This window comes from Callorhinchus milii, unplaced genomic scaffold, assembly GCF_018977255.1.
Source record: "Callorhinchus milii isolate IMCB2004 unplaced genomic scaffold, IMCB_Cmil_1.0 Scaffold1, whole genome shotgun sequence".
In the NCBI taxonomy this organism is placed as follows: domain Eukaryota; kingdom Metazoa; phylum Chordata; class Chondrichthyes; order Chimaeriformes; family Callorhinchidae; genus Callorhinchus; species Callorhinchus milii.
The window spans coordinates 117,100,442-117,117,958 of NW_024704742.1; the positions used below are offsets into that span (position 1 = coordinate 117,100,442).

Here is a 17,517-nt window from a genome sequence, read left to right on the forward strand (position 1 = left end):
ATTAACTTGTCACTACCACTTAAGTTAAAATGCCTAAGTCGCCACTCCTGATAACTCATCAATGAGCCCTTTTCCCTTGGAGCAATGAGTTGTCAGAATTTCCTGTATATGAAATGTAAGGATTATTATTTTATTCAGAACTGCCAACGAGAGAAGAGTGGATACTTAATTCTTAATTTTTACCCAAAGATCCAGTTGATGAATTCCATGTTGACATCAAAATAGTACATTTTTAATTTTAACAATTTCTAAACAAATTAATTTTAAAGTATAATTTGTAATGAAATGCACTATTATTATGTTGATATAAGGCTTTACATCTAAATATCATTTTATTAAGGTCCAGATGCTTCTTTAATCCATTTTAAAACCATTATGTGTAATAATGCTTAGCCCTGGGTTGTGAAGCTGTTGCCTTTAAGACTATGGCTCTGCTTTCCCTTGGTTTATAGTTATAGGAGTTACCTGCATGAGATTTAAAACTGTGTCCATCTGAGAAGTGATGAGAATACCTGCCCTGTAAAATCTAATTGTTATTGATTAATCCTATAAATTGCTCCTAAAAATTTGAAATGTATAAAACATGAGTTCATTACTTTTGTTTTAGGAGATTTTTTTAGAAACATAGAAAGAAAGATAGGAACAGGAGTAGACCATTCAGCCCCTCAAGCCTCTTCTGCCATTCTATAAGATTATGGTTGATCTGTACATTGAATCCAATTACCTGCCCTTGCCCCGTATCCTTTGATACCCTGACCTAACAATAATCTATCAACCTCAATCTTGAAAATGTGAATGTATCCATCATTCACAGCCCTTTGGGGGAGAAAGTTCCAGATTTCCACTGGCTTTTGGGTGAATAGTGCCTCCTAATTTCATTCCTAATTGGCCTAGCTCTAATTTTAAGATTACGCCCGCTTGTTCTGAATTCCTCCACCAGAGGAAATAGTTTATTTACATCTACCCCATCGAATCCCTTTATTATTTTAAAAACATCAATTTGATTTTTTCTTGTTCATATAAAGTGCTTGTTTTCATTGTTGCTTGTATTTTTTTTCCCTTGTGTTTCTTCTGTTTGGTAAATTATAATCTTCAAACAGCAGCACCACCACCAACAACAAAATTACATTTATCTAGCACCTTTCATGTAGGGAGGATGTCCCAAGGCACAGGAAAAGACAGAGTTTCAGACCCAAGCTGGGGGTTGGGATCAGGGAGGGTGGAGGTCGGGGATGGAGGTAGGGAGATTGAAAGCACTATCGAAGAGGAGGGTCTTGAGATGGGTCATTGAAAGAGGCAAGGGAGGGGCAAGACTGAGAGACTGCAAGATGGAGTTCCAGAGGGTGGGGGCAGAATGGCAGAAGGCCCGCCCTCCAATAGTGGGGCGAGCGAGGCGGGGGATGTGAAGCAGGCTGGAGCCCGCTGAGCGGAGGGAGTGAACAGAATGGTAAGGGGTTAGGAGGTTGCAGAAGTAGGGGGGAGCAAGATGGTGGAGGGCTTTGAAGATGAAGACCAGGATCTTGAACTGTAGTTGGACGAGGATGGGGTGAGTTACGGAGCCTGGCGCGGGAGAGTTCTGGATGATCTGCAGTCTACAGAGGGAGGAGTTGGGGAGGCTGACAAGCAATGAATGTGCATAGTTAAGCCTCGATGTAATGAAAGCATTAACCAAAGGGACAGGTGTTATAATCTCAGGATTGAACTATGTGATATTCTTAAAAAAGCTCAAGAAGGGGGGTGGGGCTGAGATTGTCTTTCATTGACTAATTCTCAAATTGCACATACCTTCCTCTTTCTTGCCTCAGCCACAAAAACATATACTGAAATAACATGTTTCACATTAGAAGAATATCTTAAGTGGTTTGCAAAGATTAAGTAAGCAGGAGCGTGAGCTGGTGGGTGTTGGAAGGTGAATGAAAGCACAGACAACGAAGTAAATCTCCAGGAGGCAATTGAAAACAGGGAAGGGACAATCAAGAGGAAATTTCTGTGATAGGCTGAAAGGAATATCTGTGAGAGGCTGAGAGGACACGGAAGAGGGAATTTCTATGAGACGCTGAAGGCTCGCTTGTGAGGAGGACAAATTCGGCAAGAGTACAAATTGAGCTGGAGTTGACGGAATAGGGGGAGTGCTGGTGGAGTAGAGTTACAAGAAATCAAAGAGACTCAGTATCGCTGTTAGTACATACTTTGGGAGTTTCTTGAAGGATGTGATTAAATGGGTCAAAGAACTATTTTATTTGTTGAACTTCTCTTGTGATGTTGTGAGCCTTCTATGTTGTACAATCGAGATGAACTTGTGCCAATTACGTGTGTTAACCTGGGTGGTACCTGAGCTGTGTTCTTCCCTATCCCAACTCATTAAATATTTAAAGTGCATTTGGTATAGACAAACCTCTCTTACCTCTTCTGTGTGCACTATGTGGTATTTTGACATTTGCAAAGCAGCTCTAGGAGTTACAGCTGTAGGAGTAATTCCCTTTTGCAACCAAATCCTTGAGCTATCCAGAGTGCTGAAATATTTAAACAGAGCACTCAATTCCACAGAGTTAAACAAAATTAATTAGAAATGGAACAAGGCAATGTTAAATTTTAAATATTCTTAATGCCCTATATCTTACATAATGCCATTTTATGTATAGCCAAAGCAACATAATTACATTCTTGTTAGCCAGCTGCAGATAACAGTAATTAGAGAACACAAGGTGGATTAAGGACATTTTACCCATTAACCTCGAAAACTGTGGATATCTTAAAAACATAGACATTCACTGCATATACACAGCCTGTCACTCATTTCCCCACTGGAATGGTGAATGTTTGATTCTGAAACCACCAGAAAGACATTTAATGTACTTATTTTCAAAATATTGTCCTAGGACAGCCACTTCTTTAAGATGTTTTTGAGAACCTTAGAAAACCAGGTTTTCTAGTGGTTGTTTTGCAACTGTTATTGAAAGAGCCATAAGAATGTTCTTTATACCATGGGTAGGTGTATGACAAAGAGCAATACTAATAGATCTGGTTATTGAAAGATCCTGGAGTTGAATTCACCCTGACACAACATAATACAATTGAATCCTGTAGTTCAGTGGTTAAGAGTACTCGCCTTACAAGCGAGACACCTGGGTTCAGTTCCAGACAGGGCGAAACCCTGGGCAAGTTTTCTTACTCCACATGCCTGATGATAATCCCTCCAAAACAAAACAATAATAAATTGGTCATTTTCAATCCATGACTGTTCCACAACTGAGACTCCATCCGGCGTGGAGGGCGCTATATAAATCCAAGTTGTTGTTGTTGGGATCCGCTATGCGCAATTGGCTGCCATGTTTCGCCCACAAATATACAGTCAATTCACTTTACAGCATAATCTGTGAAGCACTTTGAGACGTCTAGAAGGCGCTATATCAAAATGCAAGGATCATTATTATTATTATTGTTATTATAGGAGTCCTGTAGCTAGAGCACTCGCTTTGCAAGTGAGACACCTGAGTTCAATTCCAGGCAGGGCGAAGCCTTGGGCAAGTTTCCTTACCCCACACGCCTAATAATAATCCCTCCAAAAAAACAAAACAATAATAAATTGGTTATTTTCAATCCATGACTGTTTGTGGGACACTGCTGTGCGCAATTGTCTGCCACGTTCACCCACAAATATACAGTCAATTCACTTTACAGTACATTCTGTGAAGTGCTTTGGGACGTCTAGAATACGTGAAAAGCGCTATATCAAATGCAAGGATTATTATTATTATTATTGCTCTAGCAGGCATAACAAGACTGAAAGTACAGAAATAGTCTGTAAATTCAGAGATTTCATAAAGATTTGAAATACAGCTGCCAATTGATGCATTCCTACAACCTGCATTACAGGTTATTCCATTGACTTTCAATAACTCTGAAATATTTTTCATTTTGCAGTGGGGTGACTAAGATGTATTTGTTTGATAAACAGCAATGCTATCGCTTCTGTAAAACTTGTTCATCACATGGATGTGCATGTGAAAACACTGTGCTGAGCAGAACATGAATCAAACCTGCTTGTCTTGTCAACTTCACTGGCAGACTTCAATGTCATTTAATCAGTGGAAAGTGGCCCATGTTTGTAACTGTGGGGCACAGACATTATAAGTCCTGCGATAACCAAGAATCCTTTTGGTCTTATGTATTTAGGCGAGTGTATACGCGTAATACTTAAAAGTAATAATAATATAATCTGAATTAAAGCTTTTTTTTTCATCTTGCATAGAAACCAACCAAATGGTATCAGGCTGTGCCCTAACCTTCTTCCCTTTTCCTAATATTTAGGTTTCTTACTTCACAAAGTTCTGTCCAAATCAAATGAATCCTCAATTTCCTGCTGAAATAACCCATTACCCTTGAATCCAAAAGATTCAGGATGTCTTTTTACATTTTTAGATTTTCCATTCAAAGTCTGGATTTTTATTTAATCAATCTGCTTTGGTTCATACAGTTGCTCTGAACTCCTTTGTGCCTTGCAATTCAGAAACGCACGACTGACTGATCTAACAAAATGTCTCACTATTAGTTTCCAGCTCATGTGTAATTCAAAATACACATCACTGGCAAACAAAACATTGCCAATAAAAGTGATAGCACTTTCTTAGCATAATCTTGGGTTGGAAGCTTTTTTTTCTTCCAAAATCCTAAAAGGAATTGACTGTAAAAGTAATAAAAGATCAAATGGAATCATGTTTCCTTATTATGATGTCTGTTTCTATGGTAATGCTGATATTTTTTGTTTCCCTTTCTCTATCAGGCTGCCTTTCATCTCTGTCCAGTCTGAGGAGTCCTGGTGCTCGTCTCCCACATTTCTTCGATCTTTCCATCTATTTGCAGGTATGCCATTTCAATCTATTTGAGGGACATTGCTGTGTGCAAACTGGCTGATGTGTTTGCCTACAATATATTTGTTTTGCACTAAGAGTAATCTCAGTAAAGCACTTTGCAATGTTGTGGCATTTTGTCCCAGTATTAAATGCAAGGATTATTATAACATACTGAATACTTAAGCCTTACTTAAGTCTTAAGGAATCTTTTAACTTAGACTACAAGTTACTAGATCTAATATACAATGTCCGCAAAACAAACATTATGTTAATTGCAGTAGCGAATATTGAATTGAAAGATTTGTGTGAGGTTTGCAAAATGATAAATTGTGAAGCTGACAAGCTGGCAACATACGAAGGGAAAGACTGGAGCAAAAAGCCATTGGGACAATATAGGTGGCTTAGGGTTTGGTGGCTTAGGGTTTGCCATTCTTATCTGCCAAATGTACACAAATCAGACAATGTGATATTAGCAAACTGGAGCTGGCAATTTTGGTGAAGACAGTATCACATTTTAGACCTTAACATGCAAACACGTGGATTGTGCCCTTTTTCTTTCTTCTGTATCATTTTAAGCTTTTCATTTGCCTGGCTGGTGTCATGCCTTACAGCGAAATTTCTTTTTTTTCCCTTTGTTTTGCTAGGTTCCTGATGGTGAGAAAATAAGAAACAAAATCATCAATTATCAGCTGACAATGCTGAAACTTCACCACTAAAGACTTGAGATACCTGAGAGAGTGAGTTAAACATACAAGCCCAAACCATAGTCTCCCAATCTGGTCAGTTCATTCGTGGCTGTTCAGTAAATCGCCTACATCAGTCTGTTTACTGAAGAAAGGCTGCCTAAGAATGGATGATGCTTACATGGACAGGACTGCCCTCAAGAAGGGAGCCAAAGACATTGCCAAGGAGGTTAAAAGACACACGGTAAAGAAGGTGAACAAAGGCGCGGACCATCCAGAAGAATACACCCAGAAGTATTATAGCCATTATCAAGATGATGAGGAGGACTACAAGTACAAAGGTGAAACTTATGGTGAAGAAACTCATGAAGATGAAGGATCAAGTGAAGCTACAGAAGGCCATGATGATGAGGATGAGATTTATGAAGGAGAATATCAGGGAATTCCAAACCTGGCTCAAAACAAGGAGAACCAGGTAGCCATAGGGCAACCAATCTCGGATGAATACAAGGACCGTGAAGAGCTTGATGCGGAGAGGAGAGCTGATGAGGAGGAGCTGGCACAGCAGTACGAGCTCATCATCCAGGAGTGCGGACACGGTCGCTTCCAGTGGGGACTCTTTTTTGTCTTAGGATTGTCTCTCATGGCTGACGGGGTGGAGATGTTTGTGGTGGGATTTGTCTTGCCGAGCGCTGAGACAGATATGTGTGTAGAAAACGCCAGCACCGGATGGCTTGGTGAGTAACAAAATCATATCAATCTTCCCTCTTGCATCCAGAATATGCTGTAAAGGGCAATGATTATGTCTGAACCTTTCATTCAGTGTAACGATTTCATTGCGGCCTCAGGCTAATATTAAATGTGTATTTCTGGTCATTAAACAATTACCAAATAAAAGATAGCATTTGGGGCAATGTTAAATGGGACGGAATAAAATATTTCATTAGTGTAATCCTAGGCCTGATTTCCTTCAATGGGGTTCAAAGAGTGTTTGTCAGAAAAACGGCAGAGTAAACTGTATGTTGATACCAGAAGAAATATTTTGGCATGTAAAGTCTGTCTCCTCTCTCCTGTGCATCACCTCAAACCATAAGAACTTGGCTCAAGGTGATCTCAGGTCAGAGCCCTGTAGGTCCCTTCCCACACACACATATAACTAGATGCCTTTTAAATCCTGAATTAATTTTCCTGCCATTGTGCCATTTTTTGTCAAGTCATGTCAAGGTGTCATTTTTCTTTCTGGAAGCAAGGGAATGGATTAAGGTGTGCGAGGGAGATGGATGAAGACTTGCAGAGCGAGGGGATGTATTGGGCTGTGGGAGGGAGATGGACAAAGACTTGGGATTGTTCCCTCTCATTCCCTTGGCTGCCGTGTTCTGCCCACAAATATACAGTAAATCCACTTTACAATATATTCTGTGAAGCATTTTGAGACGTCCTCCCGACATGAAAGGCGCTATACAAATGTAATTTGTTGTGCTATTTACACTGCCGTTTATCTTTTGGGTGCCTTTTCAATCACCCATATTGCCATCTAAATGATGCCCGCATTGCCTTAAAGAAAAGAAAATGAAAGAAAACCCACATTAACAGAAATGTCATTCATTAAATCTAATGACATATTTTCTAGACAAATATCAATTATATGGATCGTTTATTAATAATAATATTAAGCATATTAAAGCAAATGCTGGAGTAATGCCAAGTAATACTAATAGAGAAATGCTCATTTCATCATGTATGAATACCGTGGTGTATATTATATACAAATCATAGGTCTTTACTATTTCAGCATTCTTGATGGATTTAGTATTTTAACCACAAAGAGTTTCAAATTGTAACAATAACATCTAGACATTTTGCCAACTAGATTTGCAGTGTTTGGCAATTTAAAATACAAGATTATTTGGCAAATATTTTCTCTATATATGATAATTGTTCCAGCTGCTGTTACAAATTCTAGCTGGTACATGTTTTGAGTTTGGAATGTTGAAGGGCAACCAAACACTTTGCTGAGTGAAGAAATCTAGGCTGTGTTTGTACAGATTGTGTTTGCACCACAATATGGGAGAAGAAGGTTTAGCACTACATTATAAAGAGACCTAATTTGCTTCATGTGTGCAAATGAATGTTCAAATACGGGGAAGGATAGGTACGTCCTTACAATATTATTAACTTTCTTATTACTTCAAAACTTGAGTAACAAGAATGTTAATATTGTATACACAAATACAATATAAAAAACAGAGTCAAGGGAAGAACTCTTCCCATAAGTATTACCCATGCTGCTTTAACCTTTGCTTTTACAACAATATTGGAAAAAAATTCCCTTGCAATGTAAACTGAATTTTCTGCACGGAATCTCATGCATGTTAGGTCAACCTTAGCTCCCTTAGCTCCCACCCAGGATTGCCTCAGAGCTCAGAATGCAAGAGTTGACAGAAAATGTTTTTTTTGGGTCAGCTGGGTGTCTGCTGTACAGGTTGTGTGTCTGGGTGTCATACCACACATCAGAGTACTTTTTGAAAAAAAACCAATCCTTAACATAGTTCCTTTCCTGTCGGGACGATGTTTTAAAGGATAAACTGTAAAATGTAAATGACTGTATTTTGTAGGCGAATGTGGCAGCCATTTTGTGCACTGCAATGTCCCTAGAATAGCCATGATGTGAATGCCCAATTTTATTTGGGGGAATGTTGGCTTGGACTCTGGGAGAAACTTCCTTCTCTCTTCCAATAATGCTATGGGATCTTTTAGCATCCACCTGAGAATGCATTGGATTACTGCTGAAGTAAAATGCAGTTTAAATTGGAAAGGGATTAGTTTTAGTCATTTGCCAGTTATGTGTGTTTTTGCTCTTTGAACACTTTTTCAGCCTCATTATTAAGTGCTTTGTTTCTTGGTCCAATACATATTATTTTTTACTTATCCAGAGTAAAATCCATCTACCATTCCTTAATTTGTCCAAATCCCTTATACAAATGCTCTGGCCATGCAATTTGATGTTATTGGGAAATAGTATTATTAGAAATAATAATTATTTTGATGTATCATTATGAATAGAGTGAATAGACCTTTACAAAACTCTTGTTACAGTAGTTACTGTCTTCAACAAGCATTTTCAGACTTAAGAATCCCTTCCTTCTTCCCTCGGCAAATTCCCTTTCCAATCCAAGCATCTAATTTGTCATTAATTCCATGAGCGTTTAATCTATAAAAGCCTCACACGAGCAAATTGACTGGATCCTTAGTACTACTGAGCAGTGATGAGGTTTAGAAAATAAAGAGAAATGTGATGATGTCTTTACAAATTGGTATTACAAAAAGCAATTATTAATTCATCATAGTTTGACACGAAGGACACAGAGGCCTGGATTAGTACTAGTTTTCTGGTGTCGTGATGTTGACAGTGGCAAGACACATTATCTGCATTATCTGCTTGTGCACCGTTGTAGCACTGGTAACTCAAGGAGGGTAACTCAAAATTTACAATTACTACTACACACACACTGTGGCAACAATTGTTATCTGATACAAACAGTGGCCTGTTTCTGTTCCTGTTTCCCTCTTTCTGATCTTAATGTTAGCCATTATTTGGCTAGAAATTCCACCTGAGTCTCGATGAATTCTATTAACATAACAAATCAGAACAGCCAGAATTTGGCAAATTGTTGAATTCAGTCTTATCTTTGAAGCTGGTTTTCTGTAGTTAGTTAAAAGAACTTACAGAAAGCCGGCTTCAAAAATAAGGCTGCGTTTAAGAGTTTACTAATTGTGTGTGCCCTGAAATGCTATGTTAATAGAGCAAATCTATACTCAGGTGGAATTTTACGATCTGATTTCTTCACATTTCACTGTCCCTTTGAATAGTGCATTTCTCCCATCCCTCTCTGTTCTTAGCTTCAAATTTCCATGAGACAATATGTGTTCCACAGCACTTTAAATTATGTTTCAGGATGTTACTAAAGCATTTTAATAATAATATTTAATATAGCACCTTATCACGTCGTTGAGATGACTCACTCAAACTGCTTCACGGGATATACTATAAAGTGGATTGACTGTGTATTTTGTGAGTGAAATGTATTTTCAATGTTTACTAAAGGTGACACTGTCTACTAAAGGAATCTACTTCACTGTTCCCTCCCTTTAGTATTGAGGACTATATTTGGGCAGCCTGTTGTCTGATAAGATAACTTCACGTTGTGTCCCTCTCATTTGTTCCTTCACCAGAATGACCTAATTCCTGATCAGCATCCTTGTCCCCCTGCTGTTACACTGAGTTTGGTTTAATAAGGTGCTTGAACCTACAAAACGATTACACATGACTTTCTTCGCAAGGGTGGTACAAGTTGACTTTTGGTGCAGCGGGTTTAGAGGAAATCTGCCTGAGATTTACAGCCATTCTCCTTCACAGCATTGTGATGGTGGACTCTATTAATTAACTCCATAGTCACAGCGCATTGCTCAATCTAGCAATGAAAATACATACAGTGTCCAGGAATAGTTTTTGCATTTCCAAGAGCCTAGGACTGCATAAAGTAAATGGAAGGAGTGAATGAAAGTGATCAAGGCAGCAATGTTTGTACATTTTTCTGGAGACATAATGCAATGAGGGGGCCTGTACGCTGGTAGCATGGACCCCTAGTAAGGCAAGCAAGCAACTCTTGACATTGATGGTACATTTATGCCTCAATAGATCATTTCCACATGCTCTTTCAGTTAAACAGGCAACAATTAACGAATTTCTCCTTGGAGTAATTAGTCCTCCCTGTGATTTTTATGCATTTTTTTGACCACCCCTAAAAAAATACTGCACACAAAATGTAGAAAGGCTTAAATTCCACATCAACTTAATGCTGTACAAGATTTTTGTTTAAGATTTAAGATTGCATAGAATTGCATAGAATTGTGGATAATTCTTAAATGTAGTCTCAATTTGAAAGCCAATTATTTTTAACTGCTAAAAATGCGTTTCCATGTTAAGGCTAAATTTAAAGATTTTCTACAACCATCCATGATGTTAAATTTGAAGACAAAGTTGCTTTACAAACTAAGACAAGGTGGAAGTTCAGGCTTACAGTTTCTATGCTGATCAATTGCCAACACTAAGATTTTTTTCAGTGACATACAATTTCAGACCTCAGATTTTAGTTTTGATCTGAATATAAGTTGATGGTTAGTGATTTCTTTGAGTATGTTTTAATGGAAAATATATTGAAAGGGAATTAGATCAATACTTGAGAAAAATAATATTCAAAATTCTGGGGATATAGCAGAGGAATGTGTTTGGAGCAGAGAGCTTCAATGGAGGGAGCTCGTAGCACAAACATGATGGGGTACATTATATAGAATTTCACTGCAACACAGAAACAGCTATTCTCTGCCAGTGGCTTTCTTGTGCACTGAATCATTTCTGTGATTCTGTAGCAACAGCAATACAACTGCTGGGTTACTCCGAACCACTACTCTGTCCCCATGTGACCTATATGTGGCTTGTTTTGATCTACAATACAACATGTGTAACAGAGAACACGGTCATAATCCAACAATTGGATTTTCTGGTATTAAGTACTAAAGGTCACCGTTGCTTAACCTATTACCCTTAACAGTGTTGACCTTTTTTTTAATGAAAAAGCTACTCATTTGAAAGGGCTTTGTTGTTGTGGTTTATTTATGAGGTTAAAGGAAAAATCAGCTGACATTATTGATCACTACTTCACTTTCACTAACTCATTGTTATGTTAGCCCCAGCTGCTGATGTACTTGCCTTGATATGTGGCTTTAGGAACACATCAATGTACTCATTGAAAACATCTTTCACTTTGTTTGGGGATAGGACAAGGCAGTGGGATAGAAAATATTGCTTGCTCTGAGAGCTCATTGGACCAAATGGCCTCCTTCTGAGCTGTAAATTTCTATGATTCTTTCAAGTATCTCTCAAAGCATTTATTGATATCTCTTGTTTCATCACAGAATTGAGGCCAAAATAATGTTTTTCTTCAGTTCACAAAAGACATTTTGTGCCTAAAGTGACTAAAAATAACTGAGAGTTCTGATTGAATGTAAAAAAATGATGTTGCTTTACAAACTGCATAACTATTTGGGCAACTTCTAAAATCAAATAAATAAAATAAATAGGAACTTGTTCAAAAACTATTTTGGGGAGTTAATTTGTTTTGTAATTGTGCCATTGGCGAAGGAAACAGTTATAAATGCAAAATGCTATTGAGCCTAACAGTGGAAAATAAGAATTCATTCAACAAATTGAACTAAAATGGCACAATCCATGAATTTTTTAGTTAAGGACTATAGTGGAGAAACTCCACCTGGGTATAGATGTGTTATATTTCAAAGTGATCAGAGTTTGGCAAATTGTTGAATTCAGAGTTAATTTTTAAGCTGTTTTTCTGTAGTTTTTAAAAGAACTTAAAGAAAACCAGTTTCAAAATCAAGAAGTTATTTAAGAAGTTGCCATATTCTGGATGCTCTGAAATGCTATGCAAATAGAGTAAATTCTCTCCCCTCTCTCCTCGGCTCGAGATCAAACTCTGCCCCTGTTAAGCACTCGAAGACACTATCTTGTGTGAAAGGTGCTGTATAAATGCTATTTATAATGCAAGTTATAATTATTGTTGTTGTAAATTTCAAGTGAAATTTCTACTTTTGAGTCTATCCATAATACAAGTGGGTTAAGTAAATCGTTCGCCTATGTTTCCTCGATGATGTTAACCTCAGTAAAATAAAACAAAACACAAATTCACAGCTGATCGATCAGCTTCTGAAAAAGAAAAATAGTTTTATATCTTGAGTGCAACCTTTTCCCAGAACCCATAACATGCACGAGCAGTAATTTCTATTTCTATTTCAGATTCCAGTATTTGCCTTTTTTCATACCTATTAGTCAGCACTCACTGTTTGAGCAAAGATACTCCAAAAATAGACCGAAAAAAATAACAAAAGGTTGTTAAATATAATAATGTTCAACTGATTATTTTACTTAAATATATCAAATGAGGCTGAGATTCTCCCTTCAGTACGTCTCACAAACTAACTTCAGTTGCTTTCTTTTATCACAAGCTGCAATAGAATAAAACTGGATTTTATATTGGATAAAATATTTCTATATCGCTGAATATTTATATCATAGGTACAGAAGCTACTGTGTACAGCAAGGCTAAGTCAGGTTGCCTGTTTATCAGTTACACTGGGAGTACACTGAAACTTTCATCTGTACCAACATCAAGGTTCACTTGTGAGGCATCCTAAGGTCAATCTTTGTGAAATGAAATATAAATTCTAATAATGCAGAGATTCTGAAGCTGCATAGATATTAAATCATCTGCAAAGTGAGTTTGAACAGCATGTGTCATCAACTCAGGTGTATAATTCATTACTAAAATACTATTTAGATAGTTGGATTGAAAGAAAAGCTTGCTCTGAGAGCCAATGCAGACTCAATGTGCCAAATATTCCAGTTCTACTTGTAAAATTCAATGATTCTATGATTCATAAGAACATAAGAATTAGGAGCAGGAGTTAGGCCATTCGGCCCCTGTAGCCTGCCCCGCCATTCAATAAGATCATGACTGATCTATTCTAACTCCACCTACCTGCCTTATCCCCATATCCCTTAATCCCTTTATCCACAAGAAATCTATCAATCTCAGTCTTGAATATGTTCAAGGACTGAGCAGCTACAGCCCTTTGGGGTAGAGAATTCTATAAATTCACTACCCTTTGAGTGATGAAGTTTTTCCTCAACTCAGTGCGAAAGGACTTACCCCAAATTTTAAGACCGTGACCCCTGGTTATAGTTTCTCCAACCAGGGGAAAAAGTCTCCCACTATCTATTCTGTCGTGCCCCTTAATAATCTTATAGGTTTCTATAAGATCACCTCTCATTCTTCTATATTCTAAAGAATATAGGCCTAAATTGCTCAACCTATCCTCATAAATCATCCCCCTCATCCCTGGTACCAACCTAGTGAATCTACGTTGTACCCCCTCCAAGGCAAGTACATCCTTGTTGGGAACTTTTTTTTCTATCATTCATTTAGACATGATTTTATTTCACAACCTTTTTGAAGTGATATTCTGCCCTGACTTTGGTACTGTGTATGATTATCGTAAAGTTCTTTAGTAGCTTGAGCTGGAAATCTGACTTCATACATATTCAAAATCTATGAATTTGAAACAAATATCTTAGCAGTTAGCCTGAAATTAGTTCAGCATCAAATCTCTGCTGCTGTCTTTCAACCAGGTCAAGGTACACATTTTAGGAGCAAACGTGTCTTTCATTTTCATTGCTAGACACATTTTCTGACCAAATGACTTCAGGGCAAACAGATCTTTATCAGAAGAGTAGTAGGAACATTATTTGTGGACCACAACATACAGGAACAAAACAAACAGACAAAGCTGGGAAGCTCCATACACTTCTAGCTGTAAATGATTACTATGAGGAGAACAAACCCATGAAGGACAGAAGAAACATCTCCTGCAAAGTGGATGTGGTATTCAAAAGAAGTGAGGAAAATAGCAGAATTCAGAGGTTTATGTGGAGTCCTGTAGTGTATTGGTTAGAGCACTTTTGTCGCAAGCGAGGGAACTCGGAATCCTTTCCCAGGCAGGGGCCAAACCTTAGGCATGTTTCCTTATGCCTCTGTTTACTTAGCAGTAAATAGGAACCCAGATGTTAGTTGATTGGTAGATTGCTTTCCGGGGTAATAATCCCTCCCCCCCCAAAAAATAAAATAATTATGGTCAGTCAATCCACGACTGTTTGTGAAACACTGCTGTGCGCATTTGGCTGCCGCATTCGCCCTCAAAACAGACAGTCAATTCACTTTACAATATATTCTGTAAAGGGGTATGAGATTCTCAACCAGGTGATAAGGCGCTATATCAAATGCAAGGTTTATTAATATTATTATTATTATTATTACTATTATTATGTGCTGAAAGAGGAAACAATTGCATTTTGAAACGAGACTCTCACAGTTACAAATTATTTGCTCCTTTTGTTAAATTTGTTAAGTGTTAGATTTTGCGTCTGTGGTATAGTTCTTTATATTTCAATAAAACATTAAGCTCTAAGAAACTGAGGAGATTATTTTGCTTTCTGAAAAATATATATGAGTACTTCTAAATACCACACCTATCGTTGCCCAGGTTACAGCCTGTAATTACATTTTTAATAAATTGTAGGACTCTAAGAGGTTTGAGTTGTGGCACGTCAAATGTGCCCAATTTTCAAATGCGTTCTGAAAAATGTGGAAAGATTCCAATTCTGGTAAATAAAGTACCTTAGAAGTCTTTCCAATGTGAAAGGTGTTATAGCAAATGTAAGGATTCTTATTCTTATTTGGGCTTTGGTTTCAGAAGCTAAGGTCATAACAACATTTGAAATGAAATTGGATAAATACTTCAAGAGAATGAATATAAGATGGAATGGGGAAAATTGGGATGAGGCTATATGGCTCCAGTGGAGGAGATTGTACCATCTTAGGCTTGATGGACTGTATGCTTATGCCAGTAAAATTTTGCTAGTATTTAATCTGATTTGTGACATTTCTTAATGGAATTGCTTAATAAGATAACCATGCAATACAGACTATTCTGGTAACCAAAAGTACATCATGCCACCCATAAGAGAACTCAGCTCTGAAACGATCGACTTCTGTAAATGATCATTAACAAATAATACAAGATAGACCCTTGTATGTGGTGGAACCCATTTGCTTATTAAGTACTTTTATTGCAAAGAGTTAACAGAAGTTGATCCTTTCTAATTTTTGTTCATGCACTGCACAAAGACTGTGTTGCCTCATTCAAGTTCTTTTTTTTCCCTGAAATTAAGTAAAACCAGTCAGATACAGATATGCATTCAGCTGCAGAACATACTGAAGTTCAAGAGTTTTATGGCAAAATGTCTGTTTAGTGATTCCATGCACAGGAATCCAAACATTGTGTGAGGGAACCCAAGACTGGTTCCAAATGTAGGATTCTTTTGTATTGTGGCCTAATTCAATATTTGCCAGTCTTTTTCTTCAAGTGAAAAGTCCCATTATTTTCGTACTGATCAATGAGCTTTATGCAGTAGAAATCCTTCTGGGCTTTCCTCTGTGTGCTGGAGCTTGTGGACGCTCGCATTTACAAGGTAACTGAGCATTTTTGAAGAAAGGGAGTTACAAATATGAATAAATCACAAACTGGTGTGTTCCTGGCTAATGTAATTTAGCCTTCTGTGAAAGCATCAGTGCATGAAATCAGAAAAAAACTTGCTGATGTGGCTGAATGCTTACATCTGTCCCAGGGGCATTTTCACGGAGTCTCATTGACAGGAAGAAACTGAGCTGCATATAGAATAACTCAGACTTGTTTTTAAAATCTGAATATCATGAAAAATGCATGGTCCTTTGGGGAAAGCCAAAGTTGACTAATGTGGAATTTGAAGCTACGATGCATTAAATAAAACTGTCGCAGAGGATGCTCTTCAGTGCTTTTGATAACAACAGGATTTTTCTTGGTCTTACAGCTTGAGTGACGTTCAAACACAGGAGATTCTTTTCTTGTTCCTTGGAGTGGGGAAGCTTTCATTAAGAGACACATCATCACTGTGAAGTGTCAAATGACAAGAGCGGTGCTGGGTTGATGCCCCGTCCCACCCTCGCACTCGGGGAAAGTGCCCAGAACCCACGCTGTAACCCAGTGATGTCCAACCCAGTGGCCACATGTATACCAGCCTTTGAGATGTTTTGACGTGATAGGGTGACGGAAGATCCAATTCAGTTCCGCAAGTTGAAACGCAACATTAATAGCTCCTTAATGCTATCAATATGGAAGTGACCATATCTGAAAAGCAAATTGGCCACATATGCCCTGTGGCTACAGGTTAGGCAGTGCTGCTGCAACCTATCTATGGATTGAGGCAAGTTAAAGTTCTGCACAGTCAACACTCAGGCATTGGCATGGGCCAATGCCAATGAGCCAGTCAGCAGTAATTGAAAGGCATTCATTGCACCCCACAGGTTTTAAGAAGATGATTCTGGAACAGGATATGTTACAAAGTGATTTCTGGCGCACTTTCCTCAATGCCCCAATGAATTTATCCAAATAGTAACTGAGCCATAGAGTTGAGAAGGTCCTTGGTTCGATTCCTGATTTGTGCTATAAGCTGATTTCAGGCAGGACAGCACTAGGGAAATGGGTTTAATCGGCCTGAATTAGAATGTGGAGTGTCATCCAAAGTTCCTGCTCCTTATTGCTATCTAGTGACCCTTGCTGGAAACTATGTATGCATGGGTTTTGTTGGGTGGGGTAAGATGAGACCCAGCAGTGAGACTTCAATGTTAGACACTGTTTTTAGCAGTGTCAAGCAGTGGTTGAAATGCTTACAAATATTCACTTTCAAGGATTATCCATGGAGATTGCCCACTTGGGTGAAGTACTGGAGCTACCCAGTGTTTGTGGTAACCCAGGGAAGGAAATTTGCTTTGAACTGGGTCCAGTTTTACCTCTCAAAGGGGCAGAAATTCCATCTGGGTCTGGATTTACTTTGTGTAGCATTTCAGAGAATTCAGAATTTGGCAAATTATTGAATGACATCTTAACTTTGAAGCCGGTTTTTTGTAGTTCTTAAAAAACAACTTTCAGAAAAATAGTGTCAAAATTAAGAATACACAGTATTTAAGAATTAGCCACATTCTGCACATTCTGAAATATTAAACAAAGAGAATAAATCTAGATCCAGGTAGAATTACACCATCAAAGTAATCTTGTTTGTGTTAGTGAGCACTAGCAGCTTTATTTTTCTCTTTGGCACTAGATATACTGTACTGACGCTGCCAATGTGATAGCAGCTACCAAGGGGGCAGTATAAAGGCAACAGGAGATGCTTTCTGTTATAATGAATGGTGGAAACCCATAGGAAATCTCCCTAGGATCTAGGCATTCCTGAACTCTCAATAAATAATAGA

At 38.0% G+C, this 17,517-nt stretch overlaps 1 protein-coding gene across 1 annotated transcript in view; it reads left to right on the top strand.

Moving 5' to 3' along the window:
- Window positions 1-17,517, top strand: part of sv2ca (synaptic vesicle glycoprotein 2Ca) — a 102,537-nt gene that overhangs the window by 9,991 nt on the left and 75,029 nt on the right. Inside the window, exons 2-3 of the mRNA XM_007905372.1 lie at window positions 4,784-4,863; window positions 5,498-6,273. Coding sequence (XP_007903563.1) covers window positions 5,703-6,273 — 571 coding nt within the window. The 5' untranslated portion in view covers window positions 4,784-4,863; window positions 5,498-5,702. The remainder of the gene's footprint in view (window positions 1-4,783; window positions 4,864-5,497; window positions 6,274-17,517) is intronic.